This window comes from Labrus bergylta, chromosome 21 (genome assembly GCF_963930695.1).
Source record: "Labrus bergylta chromosome 21, fLabBer1.1, whole genome shotgun sequence".
Classification (NCBI taxonomy): Eukaryota; Metazoa; Chordata; class Actinopteri; order Labriformes; family Labridae; genus Labrus; species Labrus bergylta.
Window position 1 is genome coordinate 21895942 of NC_089215.1, and position 18336 is coordinate 21914277.

The window sequence follows — 18336 nt, forward strand, 5'->3', positions numbered from 1 at the left end:
CACTGCTTATCAAAGGACAATAGAGGAATGATGCCTGTGAGAGAATCATTGACATTTGAATGTATGCAGCAGAGTGAGTTATAGCTGTATGTGATGGGTAATGCAAAAAGGGCACAGAAGATAGAGATGAGTGTGTGTGTGTGTGTATGTGTGTGTGTGTGTGTGTGTGTGTGTGTGTGTGTGTGTGTGTGTGTGTGTGTGTGTGTGTAGAGAGTGAAGGGAGGGGAGATAAAAAGGAGAAGAAGGGGGTCAGAGCTGAAGAGGGTTGAAGGAAAGGATACAGAAGACGCAGAGCGGGAGGGAGACAAAAAGGGGGGAGTTCTTATCGCTTTACCCTTGTCTTGACTTCCTCTCGGGCTTTTGAAGAGCGCAGAAATAAAGATACACGCACTGGCACATCACAGAGAGATTTAGATTATGCCAGTGTTTACCCAGCTGAGTGCTGCATGGCTGCTGGCGACAGCCTGCTGGTTTTGAAGTTGTTACGGCCTGACTGCAGCTTAAAGCACTCGCTGCTCAAAATATAACAGCCGCGCTGCAGAGGAGGACTTTCTCTCAATGTTTGTGTGTGTGTGTGTGTGTGTGTGTGTGTGTGTGTGTGTGTGTGTGTGTGGATGTGTGTGTGTGTGTGTGTGTGTGTGTGTGTGTGTGTGTGTGTGTGTTAATATGTGTGCATATATGTGCCAGCTGGTGTGAATGTTTATGAGAGATAGCATGTGTCCTTGTATTTCTAATAGACTGTGTGATGAATTCTACTTTTCTTTGTGCAAGCGTGCATGTGTTTGGTGTGTGTGTGTGGCACTCTGAAAATGGAGCCATCCATGGGATTATGGGCAGACAGCAATTTGAAAAGAAGTGCCTGTATTTGCATAAGCGGCCATGGAAAAAGAAAAAACACCTATAGAAAGACGGACAAAATGAGAGAGAGCAAGAGATATAGAAAGAAAGCGAGTGAGGAGAAGAGGGGGGGAAGAGGGCTGCACTTGCCAAGCCACTCGGGGATAAATCCTGTGGTTAGGATCAAGTATTCTGGGCAGGGATTTGGCCCCAGGTCCCCTCAAAGCAAATGGAAAATAACAGGCTGCGAGTAAATAGGTGGCAGGGTAATGATAGCTCTGTCAAGTCCTAAGGTGGGGAAAAGGGGGGGATAGGAAAAAAAAGGATACAACAGACAGAGAGGGAGAGAGGAAGAAGGACAGTGCGGAGGTATGATCAGGTGTGACAGAAGAAAGATGAGTGGACAAAGGAGGATTGATCAAGCAGGAAATGAGGACAACCAACATAGAAAGAGTAGTGACCCAGGAATGTGTGTGGGGGGGGGGGGGGCGAGAGAGTGGGACGGCAAGAGAGAGAGAGTAAGGAAGATATGAGGGGAGGCCAGAGGGCCAGAAAAGAGGGTGATGGGTTCTCCTGTGGAAGCCCCCGTTAGGAATAGGTTGCTGCTGTTTTGGCACATCATGCTGGAAGGCGACACTTATACTGCCAAAGCCTGTGTGTGTGTGTGTGTGTGTGTGTGTGTGTGTGTGAGAGCAAGACATGATGTGAAAATACATTTTCAGAAGAGGTAAACAAAGCAACAAACTCTGCTATCGGACGTTTTAGAGAGAAGATTTGCCTTTATATTAGTGCTGTGTAGTAATACAGAATCACAATATCAACAAAAGAGCAGAGAAAAACATACTCATGAACTTAAAACTGTAAACATCAACACCCCTTCCCACTTGCACAAGGTGAATTCTCCTCATAATATCCTTGCCTAACTTCAGAAAAATGAAGGGGGTCTGGCAGGAGAAACTCCAAATAACTCCAAATAATACAAATCTGGCTGTTTGCATTCACAGATGCATCTCACCGCGAAAAAACTCTTCTTCTCTCCCTCGCTTACGCTCAACCTCTTACCTCTCTTTGCTCATCCCTTTCTCTGCAAGCCCCCCACCCCAACTCATTTATTCAGAAATATATCTCATTTTTAAACAACAATGAACAAAAAACGTACATCTACTTCATATAATATAAACAATTTTTGCAAACAGGTAAAAACATCAGAAGATTAATGATGTTTAAGGAACTTTGGGTAGCATGAGAGGAAATTAACTCTTTGGCAATGTAAGAATAGGACACTCCTTGTGCTATTTTTCTCCTGCTTCCCTGAGCTATGTAGTTCATTAACAACATCGTAAAACCGGGCTGAATGAGAGCCACTCAGCCATGCTGGGTGTGCTTTGTTTAATACGCCTGCCTCCTCGCAGCCAGAGTATCGGCAACCCTCAAATGGCATTTCAATAATGACGACTGGCTCCTCAGGAGAACTGTTTCTGTCCATGTGAGTATGTGTGTTTCTGAAGTGGCCAAATGCCAGGCAGAAAAAAAGTGCTGCAGTCAGTAGCTTATGTGTTTGTAACGTATCCACACACACTCTGGATTGTAGCCAAACAGGAGCACACCGCAAGTGTTTCTAACCGTCATTATCCTCATCTCTAACTCACAAGCTGTGTGTGTGTGCATGTGTGTGCGTGTGTGTTTGCCACCCATGGAGTGTACTGACATGCCCCCTTGATTCCTGCAGACCACCGGGGCAGAGAGGAACCACCTGTCTGTCCAAAAACCAGCACACACACTTTGCCCAACATTACCATAAACTTATTTACCCTTGGTCAGTTCGTTCCACCAATGCACTGACTTAGATGACACACAAACAAACGCACTCAGGACACACACACACACACACACACACACACAAACAAACGCACTCAGGACACACACACACACACACACACACACACACACACACACACACACACACACAAACAAACGCACTCAGGACACACACACACACACACACACACACACACACACACACACACACACACACAAGCTATGTTGAGGTCTGAAAACATCCTTTCATATTTACCCTTCTGACCAAAAGGCACATTAATAAATGCCATAAAAGCCTGCTAAGAGATGGTGCTGGTGTGTGTGTGTGTGTGTGTGTGTGTGTGTGTGTGTGTGTGTGTGTGTGTGTGTGTGTGTGTGTGTGTGTGTTAGCTGTTTTGAGGAAGCGCTGCTGCACCGAGCAATTACTGCGACTGCTGAAACAAGAGCGCTCTGTGGGGAAAAAGCCAATTAGTCCGCCGTGGCAGCAGGTAGCAAGCCGGCTCCATTCATTATGGTCCCTCATAACACAGCACTAATGTAATAGCACAGTGTAAGAGCTGATGACAGGCAGTGGAAGGCTTTAATGATAATAACAGGATCAATAGTTGGGGTGTTATAGCCTGATAGTTCCATATTCATACGGACGTGCGGCGCGAGGGATTTTAATCGAAAACACTAATGAAAGTTGTGCATGTGTGAGAGTGTGTGTAATGAGAACATTGGATGTGGCTATGCTTAATACAGCAGCGTGCACGTTTGAGGGCATGCTAGTGTGATCAATCGGTGGTGATAATATTCAGTTAACTAATAAAGCTGCAGGCGATAAATGTAATATCAATATCTGCAACTGATCTGCTCCGAAGCGTAACCTAACCTGATGATTTTCAGATAATGTGATGTGAAGACATAACCCAGGAGGCTAGAGCTGCAGGGACCCAAAGAGAGAGAGAGAGAGAGAGAGAGAAAGAGAGAAAGAGAGGGGGGGGGGGGGGAGAGAGAGAGAAAAAGAGAGAAGAGAGAGAGAGAGAGAGAGAGAGAGAGAGAGAGAGAGAGAGAGAATATGTATGTGTGTGTGTGTGTGTGAGTTGTAGGCCTTGACTGACCCTTATGCTCTGCTTGGTCCAAATAATTGGTCCATTGTGGTTTGCTAAAGAAGGCCTAGCAGACGAGCCGGACAATTCTGAGAACCAGTTGGAGGATGATGTATGCAAATAGAGACCAGGCGAGAAAGAAACCAGAGAGAAGAGACGCCCGAAAAAAACAAGGGAGAGGGTCTACTGAGCAGGATTTCAATGCAAAACCATTTCAACTTCTGAACAGAAAGGCAAGACCTGTTCACAGGGCTGTTTACTCAACATTATCTGCTGCAGAGACCTCTACTAACACCCTTTCACATATGCAGTTCATAACTGCATCATACTCAATTAGATTACACACTGATCAAGTAAGAGTAAATAAACACAGGTGGTCTTGTACCAAGAAGATCTGATGAGGCGGAAAAAGTTTAAATCCAACACTTCTTTAAGTTTCAACATTGCTGCCACAGAAGAAGGAATCCAATTACCTAAAATGCTGGAAACCTTAATGCAAGTCAGGTCTAAAACAAAGATTAGATTTTGGTATGAATGAAGATGAAACTTAAGTTGCTTTGAAACGTATTGTCGTATGAAAAGAGAGGCTCTAAAATAACAAGGACAAAACTGTTGTTCTGGACAAAATAATTATCAACCAGCAGTCTCCACAAGGACAAACTGCATTATCTGCTGAGCATAAATCCAGGGACGCATACAAGTACATTAATGTACACATATACTTGAGTGCATTGAACACTTTTCCATGCTTTTCATTTTCAAGGCCAACATCACTCTCTTGCCTCAACATTGTGTACATCCCTCTATTCGAGCCTCAAACAAACTGCCTCTCTTATTCTTTTTCTCTCACTGTCACTGCTTGGAGTTGAATAGGGTTTGGTGAGTGTTTAGCTGAAGAGCTTATGTGAGTGAAAATCAGTGAGTAAAAAATAAAAAGACATGGGTTACAGGAAGAGAGAGGTAAGGGAAAAGGCAGAAAGGGTTAATAGAAGAAGCTGTGTAACTATATGGAAAGAGACAATAGTGTGTGTGAGCATGTGTGAATTATGCCTGCAGTTATCTGCATGTAATGAGGAGCAAGTGTGAGAGAAAGTGAGCCAGCATGAAGGGCAAAGATTGTGTTTATGTTTAAGAGTGTATGTGTGTGATCGTCAGGAAGCTGTGGTGTCCCTTGCTCCCTCTCTCTCTCTCTCTCTCTCTTTTTCTCCAGGGTGTGTACCGCCAGGAAATGTTTGTCCATGCGAAAGGGAAGGAACCTTGCCGCCCCACACGGCAAACACTGGGAGGGAGGCCCGACGCACAAACTTATACGCACAAATATGCAGAAACACACACATACACACACACACACAGTATAAAAAGAGGAATCTGATGGGTGCTCCTGTCCTCTCTAGGTGAAGTGATGGGGATGGGTATCTGGATTTGGGGAAGTGGGGGTGACCGGGCAGAGCACTAACTGTTCTTAACTTCCCTCCATGCCAAAAGCCAACTCAAATTCGAGCAGATAGAAAGTCAATATGCTGCCCCCACACACACACACACCAACCTGTATGTGTGTAAGGTCTGTCCACACCAATACACACTAACTGACTACACATGTGCAGAAGGGTTTGTGCTGCTGGCACAGCTGGTTAATTGATTATCTAGCTGATTTCCAGTGCTCCTCAGGCTGCTGTGAGGTGAAGGAAACACATTTCAAAGCACTTATAGGGTTCTGGTTGAGCTTTTATACATATTATATATAGTTGGACTGCGGCACAAATGCAATTGCACCATCCCTGCAATATGAGCATTCGCCATAAACACATTGCAAGGGTCAGAATTTATCACAATAAATAAGAAAAGAAAAAATACCAGGAGGCAGTTTGAACGAAACTCAAGGTAGCTATCAGCTACCCTCAGATTAATTTGAGGATATTTAGGGGTGAAAAATCATTTGATTTACAGTATTTTGGATTCAGGAAAAAATATATTGTAAAAATGTAATTGCATATTTTATCTTATTGCACAGGCATACTATGGATGTGCAACTATTTTACTTTCAATAATTGCACATTGTAAAAGGCTTGTAGATGAAAGGCCTCAGTGTTTTTGTCTATACTTTAAATTGGAAGTCTACTCTTTATTAACTTGCATCTTAATCCACTATTTTTCCTGGCTGTATTTAATTTCAAACTCCTCCTCATGGAAGATGTTAGCTTTAATTACACAATACAACTTTGCAAATTCAGATTTGACTTGCTACAAAAACTGCAAAAAAATGTTTTTCAAGTCCTCAAGTTCTTACTTTAAAAAGATGAAAAGTCTTGCAAAGCAGCGGGACCATTTTAACTGTTTTTCACATAACAATTGAGATATGTTGTTCACTTGAACTTCACATGTAGATAGTATTCTTAAAGCATAATTACTGTGCTGATAATACTTCTGTATTTCAGCCGAAGATAAATCTTCAATGCAAAAGTTATAATAGAGTTTTTCTTGCCTTTAAACTTGAAGCTTTGAGTCAAGGATCTGAACACGTGTGCACCACTGTGTTTGAATGAACAGATTTTCTTGTACATTTATTCAACACAGAACAGCACCTCTTTTCTAATGAAAAAAAAAGTTCCTTTCACCTAGTTTGACTGGATAATAAAACTTCCCAAGTTAGTTCTGAAGCTTTTTTGAATGATTTTATAGAGGAGCTGTAGCATGAAGGTTTGCTATGATGATAGTTTTTTTGGAAGATTTATTTTAGGTACACTTGCCAAATTTGTGTTCCTAAAATAAACAATGTTCTTCTCTGGCTGTCCTGCCTCACTTCCTTGTGATCCGTGCTGATGTTTCCATGTGTGCGTGTGTGTGTGTGTGTGTGTGTGTGTGTGTGTGTGTGTGTGTGTGTGTGTGTGTGTGTGTGTGTGTGTGTGTGTGTGTGTGTGTGTGTGTGTGTGTGTGTGTGTGTGGGGGGGGGGCTTGTAAATTAAGGACAGCCTGGAGGCGACATGGTTGTGCATATTTGTGTGTTTTTGTTTGCCAGCACACAGACATCTTTCAAATGGGAATGATCTTAACTGGATGAGATGAAATAGTCTTTATACCAGCAGACTCACAGCACACACACACACACACAAACAGCAGGGGGCTATAGAGGAAACAGCCGCACAGGTAAATTAGGACACACACAAAGGAAAATAAATCTTCCCTTCCCGCCTTCTGTCACTCAAAAAACAACTTTAACAATGCAAAACAGCAATATAACTCAGCACAGAGAAAAAGAAAAGGTCCACTTACTGGCAGGTGAGGGGGTGCTGTAGCCACTGAGAGGTAATCCTGCCAGGGCTGGAGGCGACATGCTGCCCAACATGTGTGGGAAGAAGTAAGAGTAGGTGGGCATGGGGAAGCCATTGAGGTGGGGGCCCGGCACAGGGTTGCCCTTCCCAGCCATGATGGCGTAGTCCACCTCCAGTCACAAATATACTTCACTGAAAAACCACCTTAAGAAGGTCTGACCCGGCTGAAATGGGGTCAATGTGGATTCCTGTGCTGGTTTAATTCCCCATAGGGGCACTGCATGAGTAGATATTCCAAAAGAGAAGTTTGTAAACTCCTTACGAATGGGAAACTTGAGAGCTGGGGTCCGTATAAGACTCTTGTAGATGTCACCAAGACACAAATCCTGTTGGTATTCCTGAATAAGCCGGTTTAGAAAACAAGAACAATTCCTTATCTCCAAGATGAACCGGGGGAAGGAGACAGTGGACAAGTTGAGTCAGGAACAGGTGACTTTGATGACTGCAGTCAGGAGCGAGGATAGTGGTGATGGGGGCGATAGTGGTTGCAACACTCTTCCACTGCTGAGGGCTCAGGGGAGAGTACACTGATCACATGGCTAAGCTCTCCTCCTAGTGTCTGCATTCAAACAGCCTCTGTACATGGAAAAAAAAGAAACAGAGAGAGAGAGAGAGAGAGAGAGAGAGAGAGGGATTATTAAGTGCTTCAATGAAAAGATAAATACACTGTTTCCCTTTGTACTTAAGATCTTGAGCAAAACATTTCCTTCCTTTTGACACTAATTAATGGTAATGTCTCATCTGAAATGGTACAAAAACACCCCATCTGCCTTAATTATCTAATGGAGTGTTAAAACTGCAGTGGGTGTGTGATGTCTCCTCGCAGCTTTGTGCACTTGTACGCACACTCATTAACAGTGACAGACAACAAATACTGTAGTAGACGAGCCAAAACAGAAACGAAGAGAGCAACACAAAGGAAAACTTTGCTAATTATACCCATTGCGGAAGCTAGAGGTGAGACCCAAGGCGCTGATCTGGGCCCACTAGAGATTTCTGCCGTGGAGTTTACTTCCAAATCAAGAGCAAGACATGTACAAACAGACCTGTAAGTGCTGCAGAAAGCATGAGCACACACAAGGGTACTGACAACTAGACACCCACAGAACACAATTTCCAGAAAATGGTACACTGGGATCACAATATCTACAGAGTAAGAGGGGGGCTCTTTCTTCAAAACAACTTGTCAGAACATGAACATAACTTATTTTTTAACAGTAATGACCCCTTTTAAGAGGCAGTGAATGTAATGCACTGCAGTAAAAGTAAAATAGCTTCAACACACACACACAGACTGGGCTGAAAAAAGCAAGAGGAATTTGTCTTTGCATGAACAGGAATGTGACACTCTAGCATGAATCACACAGGACATCATGGATGAACTCCTGTAAAGAGAGAGGGGTCAAAGTCAGCATGTTTGTGTGCCTGTTCCCACTTGAATGATGTACATAAAGCATCAGGATATGACAGGTGAGAGGGGCAGCCATGGACAGATAGATGACAAACGAAAGGAAAAACTGACATCAGGTTATTCACCACATGCGGGAAAAACAGGGAACAGTCAAACATTCCTTCACATAGATCCTCCAAGTCTCTGATCTCTACTGGAGGAAAAGAAGACATTTTTCCAATATATATTTACTAAACCGGTGCTCTGATTATGTAGTGTCTGTCTCGCATTCTGGTGCAAAATCTCCCATAGGAGGTCAACTGGATTACAATCGTGTGACTGTAAAGACGAGGAATTTGACATTTACTCATAATTTGGAAAGGTTACAGCATCAGCCTGATTTGGCTGATCCACATTAAATAATATTTTTTGTTCTGCTTAGCTCATTGATAGTGGCAAGCTTATTCTAATGAGTCAGAATTAGCTCAGCAATCTGTGAATTTGTTGTGATTCCACTGATTTATTCATTTTTTACTCTTTGATATTTCTATCTGTACATTTGGTAACTCTCAAATGGGTATGTTCAGAATAACTGATGCTTCATTAGGTCTCCACTAATATCCCCTCTGGAGCTGAACTACAAAGTGTACTTGAAAACACAATGCAAGGCCTCTTGGTGGCTTGTCGTACACTGGTGGGACAGCAGTTCTTTGAATCTTGCATCATGTCTCTCGTGTCGATCTCCTCTGTCACTCTCTGGCATAAAAATCTTCAAAAGTGCTCTTCACTTAATGGTGTGAGATTGTCTCTGGAGGAGCATTGCATTCCCATAACCAGCTTTGATTACAGAATAACAACTAGAGAGTGGTTTTCAGTGAGCACACGGGGGCACAATGTGTCTGCATGTGGTTACTATATACCTACATATAGGAAAGATGAGTAATTACATGAGTACAGGAGTGTACGCAGAGCCCTAAAATGTATCATTATCAGATGGAGAGCTGCTTTTATGAGCTTGCTTTCTATTAGAAGCATTATTTTTATTGATTGTTGCCAAAGCACTCTATAGTCACCATGTTGTGGCGATCTGCCTGTGGTGGTCAAGCATTGTTGGCTGAAGCATGTGCTCTTTAACAGCCTTTTTTTTAAATCCCAGAGGAGTTAGATATCATTTAATTTGCTTTTAAAGCCCCTTTCCCCTCCCTGAGTAGCCATACTACACCAAAAGAGAGTTAAGAGTTAAAATAACATACTCCCGATAGCCTGTAAGACATTATTTCTGGCTCCATAATACAGGATACTATACAACCATAGCCATTATGAAATGCAGCTTTGATATACTCTACGTTGCACTCATGTAAAATGCATCAGCATTGTCAAAAATGTACACTGAAATGATGTAAAGCCAAGTATATTTTAATGCAACAGCCAGAGGCCACAGATGCTGAAACGGCTCTTTCAAAGAGGAACTACAACTCAAAGGGACACAAGGAGAACCCACAGGCTGGAAATGGGCCACTTCCTTCACTATTATCATTACAGCATCCATTGAGGCACGATAAGAAGCCTTTCTATATGATAAGCAATATCAAAATTACAAGGCACTTACACCAGCAAATACTTGTCACTGATTTTACAGTTAATAGAAACTGAAATTGTTGTTTATAACTAATTTAAAAAAAGGCTGCAGTAAAACCTTCCTCCATTATTTTTGCAATGGATCAGAACCTAAAGGCTCTAAAGTGAAAGTTTTAACTCACATGACTTTTGATTTAGAAAGATAAAGTTAGAAACATCCTTCCTTTGTTATGCGCAGTATTCAGAGCTTGTAGGAGTCATTTGGCTTTTGAGTAAAGGTCACTAGACAGAGAGCTGCAGACACTAGAGAACATTTCATCCCTAAAGATAAGCATCATCTCTGGGAGAAATTAAAAAAACTGGATCATAAGACGTATTTATATACTGATAGATATTTAACCAATATGTCAATCATATCAATCAGAATATTAAATCTGACAATGCTGCCAGTCTGAGGAGTGTTTAGATTATGACCTGATAAGCCTGGAACAAACAGTTGCTTCATGTCCTTCAAGATAGTTTTATCATTTACTATCAACATTTTAAAAGTTGTCTTTCCAGATGATTGTTCATGACATTATTATTACATTATTCAAACATTTAAAAACACAAAAGAGTTACACTTAAAAATCAGTGCCTTGACAACACATTTTTTAGTGGTCCCAGTATATCTGGCAGAAGCAAGCTGAACTGTCACACATTTAAAATCAGCCTGTGTTAAAGTAATCAGCTTGTGTCTTTAGGTCACTCTCAGAGTCACTTCAGCAGTCTTTTTCATTGGCTGCTACAACATTGATTTGCAGTGGGAAGTGTGCATGTATATTAGTGTGTTCTTCACATGTAGCAATTACTGACTGTTGTCACTATTTCTGCTGTGTGATACGCCGTTTTGAAAATCCAAATCTTAATAACAACAGAAAAGGTTTGCACAATCCCCAAGAAAGATTGTTTAACAGCCTGGTAGTGCCATTAAGTTAAATTTATGTAATTACAAAATATCACATTCAAGTTTGACAAAACTGATCACTGGAGCAAACATTTTAAAAGCACAGAAATGATTTGTTTTAAATATGCCTATGGTCAGGAACCCCCAAGAGGAGCTAGAAAGGAAAGGAAGATAGGAAAGATGGAAAATGGAAAATATTGAAAAATTCAACAAAACACCTGGACATGTCAGAAATAAAAACTTTGGAGTGTTTTGAGCATGAGGCCCAGTGCCTGGAGCTGAGAGTAGACAAACACTCACTGATTGTAAACAGTCTCTAACTGCTGCAGCTGAAGCATTTCAAACACATTAAGCAATCAGTGGTGTTTTCTTGAGCTCACACACACCCCCCCACACACCCCCCCCCCCCCCCCCCACACGCACACGCACACGCACACGCACACGCACACGCACACGCACACGCACACGCACACGCACACACACACACACACGCACACACACACACACACACACACACACAAACATCAGACACACACCACTGAGAACTGAAGACACAACTGAGGGTGCGTATAATCTGCTGGGAAAACTGCACACGCAACACCAAAGCAGAGTAAAGCTGCTGACATGCACTGCACATACTCCTCCCTGTCGATGTATACAAAGCAATCACAGTTTACACAACAGCTTTACTCTGATCATACATTGGATAGGACAAACTGGAATCCTTCAAACATGCAACATGTCAAATCTAAATAACTAGATTAAATAGAGAGTATAAATACAAGTGAATATATCCATTAAAGTCGACTTCTCCTTGTCATTTCCTGCATACATCTCTTTTACCACACATACACAAAATACATGCACGAACACACACTAATCTCTCCTCCATTCCTCTGTCAGGGTGCTCTCCATTCTAGCAGCTTGTGCTTCCCTTTGTATGTATGATATATGGGTTCCATATGATAGGGCTGACACATAAGGTCGTTGATATGGAGGAGAACAAAAGGGGAGCGGTTGTGTGCATAATACGGCACAGAATAGGGTCTTCATTGAGGTATAGACGCGCTCAAGGTCGACAACACGTGAACATGCCAAAGTAACACTAAAGATAAAGGAAAACAAGCGTAACAAACAGGAATGTGAGCTTACTGTAAGCCTATGCATGTACGCATAAAAAATTCACTCACACACTTGGATTCCGCAGCATATCAGGACCATGGATTTGTGTAGGCTAAAAACAGGAATAAAAAGCGCACTGTAAATTGAAGTGGTGATGTAATAGTGCAGCCTATAGGGACCCTGGGGCCTGGAATCGAGCCATTAATGTACATCTTTTCAAAGAGTTTCTAACAATTCCCCCATTTGTTAAGCCTCATCTGTCTCTTTTATCTATCGCTAGCCCATATCAGCCAAAGACACTTCAACGGTCTAAGAGCAAATAGGCAGCTCCAGAGGGAATGTATGTGATGTCTTACAGTAGAAGGAAAGAAAAACAAACAATCTGGGTCACTTGGTCTTAACTCTGTGCTTGGCATGTAACAAGCAAGGAAAAGGAGGGGTCAGAAGTCACAGGCACGAGAGACTGTAATTGGATGTGACAGCAAACGTTGAATTAATAATCAGAAAAGCAAATGGCAGCATGAGGTCAGGGTGGACAACGCGGCAAACAGAGCCCCAGGGGACAGTGAATGCAACGCATGACATACAGAAACACTGCGGTGTGTGCATGCATAGAAAGAGATGCATGTTTGAACGTAAAAAACTCACCACATAAACATGTGCATGGATGCAGAAGAAGTTCAAAGAAGTCACTGGCAGACAGAAAAACACACACCGGTTGTTGTAGAGGATTTGAAAAAGCTCAGGGCGATTCTTGAGATAACACACAAGTAAGAACACATGCACACACCACCATGTGTCATCTGCAACTCTCATGATGACCAATTATCTATGATGGGTGCTGCATGTGCTACATATCTCTGTGTCAGGAGCAGCTGGTGGTCAGTGGCAGCAGCATCACACTGCAGTGTGTTGTGAATGCTGTTCAGTTCAGTGGAATTAGAAACATTAAGCTAAGTTAAGGCCCTGACACACCATATCTGGCCATCAGTGAGCATTAGGGATAGTAGTTTTTGCTTCGTGTCCTGCAGTAATGGCCCTTGTTGGTTTCAAACCGTTTGAGTGTTTCAAATCGGCAGCAGAACCCAACAGCGAGAGAAACGAAGCTAAGTAGATCTTTGTGCAAGAAGAGAAACAGAAAGAGGGAAAACGGGCCAAAAATGTGAACAGGGCACATATGCATACACTTACTTTCTATTTTCATAGATTGTTCCAATGTTCAAATGCGCAGAACAGTACAGTGAAAAAGAGTTGTTGGAAAACTCATGGTAAATGAACTTGAGCTTATATAAGGCTTTTCTAGTCTCCTGACTACTCAAAGTGCTTTTACACTGCAGGTCACACCTACACATTCACACACTACTGATGGTAGTGATCACTATGTAGTATCATCCATCAGAAGTAACTAATCACATTCATACATCACCACTGAAGCAGAGGGAGCAATTCAGGGTTAAGTGTCTTGCCCAAGGACACATCAGACATGTTGCCCAACCTTCCGGTTGAGAGGCGACCAACTGAGCCACAGCCGCCCGAATGAAAGAAAATGCTCCTTTACATTACAGATGATTTATTCATTCTTATTTTCTTATTATTCAAATGAATACTAAGTAGATCGTATGGTTTCCATCGTCCCAGTGAATGTAGATGTCATAACCTGCAATGTGTGTCAGTAAACAACCTTAGCAGCTTGTTACTTGTAAAATGCTGACGTCGTGCTTTTTTAAAAGTTTCTTCTGCTATGGAGGATTATTTCCTCTAATCCACACTGAGAAAGTTTCTGCTGGTCGACCATCAGCTATTTTTCTTTGTGTCTTTTTGATGTGTATGGAGCTTTAATGCCATACAAAGCATGTTTTCAAAGAATGGCTCCATTAAGCATATATCTTTGACCTTTTCATTTCATTGTGACTTCAGAACACAGTGTTAAGTGCAAACCCACGCAGTACATGAATGAATCTAGGGACCCGGGTTGGGAATCGGAGGGCCGCCGGTTCAAGTCCCGGCACGGACCAAGTCCGGGAAATTGGTCTGGTAGCTGGAGAGGTGCTAGTCCACTTCCTGAGCACTGCCGAGGTGCCCTTGAGCAAGGCACCTAACCCCAAAACTGATCTGGAGTGCTCGCTGTGGGCAGCCCCCTCACTCTGAGACCTCTCCATTAATACATGTCCATAGGATCCTGTTTGTGCATGTTCATTAAACAGAGTGGAAAACTGAATTTACCCTTGCGGGATTAATAAAGGACAAATTATTATTATTATTATTATCAGAATGGTATTGCTCAGTGATATGTAGCTTAGGTAAAAAACTATGAATGACAAATTAGTATGAAGTCCATTGATTACAAGTTGTAATGTAAGAGCTGCTACTTTCTGAATGCTGCTCCTCCCCTGAGGGCCTGGCATTATAATACAGTGTTTCACCTGCTGTTTAAAATGACATACATGCTGCTTCATATATACTTACACATGTAATTATCCATGTTATTTCTGTGATGCTGACAGAGTATTTAGCAGTTTAAAGTGGAGAGACAGCGGAGGTAGAATATCTCTATAATTGGCCTAAACCTTAAACCCACATGCATTTGTAAAAAAAAAAAAGCCTCTCCACAGGCTGCTGGCTCAGAGTTGATGTTTGCCTTTAACCGCACACGGACTCACACAGCACACAGCTGTATGGCTTTGCAGTGTTACAGATAATGGAAGTCGCTGAAGCACGATGCACTGAAATTTTTATGAGGACAGCAGCGTGGGTAGATGTATACGTCAGCAGTGAGATGTGACATTGCAGGAGCAAATGCGCTTATTGTGCACGCAAGGGTGTGTACATACTGCACATTTAGGAGTGTGTGAGTGTGTATTGTTGTGTATGCAGTGATGCACATGTGAGACAAACGCAGGTTTATATATCAACAGGTGTCTGAGATCATGTGTGTTGAGTGTGGTCACGCGTGCAGGGTGTGTGTGTGTGTGTGTGTGTGTGTGTGTGTGCATATAATTATATGTGGCCATGTCATGTCCTGAATCACAGTTGCATGCCATCTTTATGCCCTAAAGGGTTGGGGGGGGGTTACAGTACACTGCATATACTGTACACTGCTAGCTCAGATGGGAGGGGCCTGGCATGATGAGTATAGCACATCTGCAGGGGTGTAGAGGGGGGATGGAGGCAGGTGGGGACACTCTGACAAGTCGCTAACACAGCTGATGGATAGCTGCCAGAAACTGTCACGCAATGCTCGTGAGAAATTTGGGAGTCAAACAAGGTCACTGAGAGTTTGCAGTGCTCTAACTTTCATGTCTTTCTCTCTTAAAGACAAAAGTGCAGGGAAATTAAAAACAGACCAGAGTTTAAAGAAACCTCAAAACGTTTTAGCCAAATAATCTAAGATTTAGCTAAATAAAAAATATCTAAAAATAATATTCTTAAAGTATTCCTAAACAGTTTTGGTTCCTTTGAAAATGTCTATATCACCTTCTGGACATTAAGAAGTGCTGACTTGTCCTTGGGTATAAGATAATGTAGAGTATGCAAGATGTCCTGATAAGCAATGTTTCAAACCTATTCCAGGAATACTTTTATAATCCTAAGAAAGACTGTTGTCCAGTTTATAGCACAGAAATAGAAACAAATCCATCCAATCCATGCAAAAAATGTGATGCATGTACTTAAGTACACTCACTACTTTATTCCACAGCCTTACCATCAAATCAAATGGATACAGACTAACTATTAGTCAACCAATGAGTGCTGCAGGACAGTATCAAAAACACGGCTGAGCATTTCTAAACTTCTGGCTCACTTGTTTCAAAGCCCATGAGGTTTTTTTTTTCCATCGGATCAGATTTGCATTTTAGCTAGCTAGGGGGGTCTGGGTGTCCAGGGGCATGCTTATTCATCTTATTTTCACATATAATTCAAACACTGAAGTCTGCTCTCAGCTGAGCCCTCATGCGTCCCCATTCTCACACAGATGACACAGATCATCTTTTTTCCTGATCACAGTGATTTGGCAGAGTTGCTTCTTAAATGTGAGACTATGGAAAGGGAGTTGAAACGTGTTAGTCAAACCGTTTTGTCAGAATCAACAATAGAAAAAAGGAAGCTGGCTGTAATTAAGTGACTAGTATGCTGTTTTGCTGACACACCGCTCTTGTGGTAAAGCCCTGTTTTGGTGACTGTATTTATACTTCAAAACGAAGTGCTGTTCTTTTGTAAAGACGGTCTCTCTGGCAGCACTTTATATGTTACCCAAAATTTTCTTTCCAACAAAGTTTACTTTCCGCATTACTTAAAAAAAAAAAAAAAAACCTTTGGATTACTGTAGGGAATCAGGGCCATGCTCAAAGGTGGCCTACAAAACTACAGCATGCAGCGTTCTATTTTCATGTATTTTTTTTGAAATAAAAATTGTATCTCAAGAACTCAAAAATCTCCTAAAACACTTTATCTCTGGATCTAAAAGAGATGCAAAAGAGATTATGCTTAATATTGGATAAATCCTAATCATTTCTGATACATAAAACAAAAAGAACTGAACCAACAACACTTAACTGTGAGTCATGCTGAGCTGAAGCATTGTGAGTGAGAGCAGGAAGTGGGTGCAACTTCTCAATGACAGGCAGAAAAGTGTGCAGCAAGAGGGGCTAAAGGGTGCTAAGTGCTCATCCAGGGCGGTGAGAATCCTCAGCTGTTTCGCCGAGGCCCCCTGTGGGGTGAATCCACTTGTCAGTGAAGCAGCCTGGGTGACATTTCTGCCTCACCTCAGAAAGGTCAACCTTTAATTATCTCAAATGCCAGCAAGCCCTGCACCTGCAAAAAATAAACCCAGGGTGTGTGTAATGTGTGTATGCGTGTTTGTCAGGGTAAGGTGGTCGTCTGCTTCCTTCATACATAATGAGTGCTGCTGTGGGTGTCCATGCAGAACTGGACCATCTGCCTGCCTGCATGCATGTACACCCATAAGCACACATTCACAGCCAAACTCTGACAGATGCACACACACTAACTGTGTCATCCAAAGTCAATAAAACCTACAACTAACATCGCATGCCAACCCGCCCATTAAATAAAGAGAATCACATGAAGACAGTTAAGTCCTGGGAACAAGCACAGCTTCCGGTAATGTGTGTGAAAATAGGCTGCAGACAGATCATGTAGACAGATTAGAGCTATAGATAGAAGAGGAGCATGGGTCAGAGCTTTTGTGAAATATAGGTCAACTTTGTGACGTATGTTTAAGTTGTCTTTAAAAAAAAATAAAAAATAAAACATAACATATTGAGAACACCAATCAGGACCAATCATAGACCCCCTGTCTTATTACAGGGGGCCTATGAAGTTGGTGACAAAACTCAAGTAGCATCAGGTGAAGCAGGACACGCTGTGTTTGCTGTTCAGCTACTCACTGTAGCTATTCGACTCTGTCAATATTTGCAGGGGGCTATGGTAACAGAACGCACCCACACCCGCATAAACACACTGCCCTGTGCAGTTCACACTCACACAAAAAGAAAATCCAACACTCTGCCCAGAAAGTCCCACTTGCGCTCAAAGGAGGTCGAAGAGAGAGAAAGACAAAGGGCCATAGATCATCAGTGAGGACGGTGTGCGGCGAGCTCCTTGTGTCCAGGTTTTTCCTGCATTCTCTCTCTCTTTCTCTTTGAGAAAAAATGGACGGCCGGTCCCTATTGTTTACACAGCTGGCTCCATGGAAAGGATTGCTTAATATGAAATATGAAGAGAGTGGCGAGGTTAGAGGGAGAGAGCAGGGGAGAAAAGAGGGACCAGAGCCAAGTGAGAGGAGGGGGGGAATAGGCCATTTCAGGGAAGGAGCTAAAGGCTAAATGTCTGCATTGACTTTGACAATGATATACAGATACAGTGAGAGGAGGTGACAAAAACTCAGAAGGACACAATAAAATATGGCGTAGAAATCTGGGATTAGAAGAAGACGTTCCAGGGAGACGAAATAGGGAGGCGCTAACAGAACGTGGAGTAGAAAGCCCTGAGGTTTCCTGAGCGGTGAGGGAGTCATGCCTCCTGCGGTCTGGGGTCTGTAGCGCATGTTGTTCTTTCCCAACAGTTACACACTGCCTCCACTCTTTCAGAGCGGCCTCACCAACACTACGGTACTCAGCCGACAATCCCGTGTTTCCTCAGCGCTTTCAGCTAGCTCCTCTAACACTCAATGAACCAAACTGACGAAACCTCCAGCTATAAAGT

At 42.5% G+C, this 18336-nt stretch overlaps 1 protein-coding gene across 5 annotated transcripts in view; it reads right to left on the reverse strand.

Annotated features, from left to right (window-relative positions):
* raraa (retinoic acid receptor, alpha a) overlaps positions 1-18336 on the reverse strand; it is a 150198-nt gene that overhangs the window by 76747 nt on the left and 55115 nt on the right. For all 5 annotated transcript variants that reach the window (XM_020651400.3, XM_065949816.1, XM_020651399.3 and 2 more), the window contains one exon: positions 7017-7651. In XM_020651400.3, coding sequence (XP_020507056.1) covers positions 7017-7170 — 154 coding nt within the window. In that variant the 5' untranslated portion in view covers positions 7171-7651. The remainder of the gene's footprint in view (positions 1-7016; positions 7652-18336) is intronic.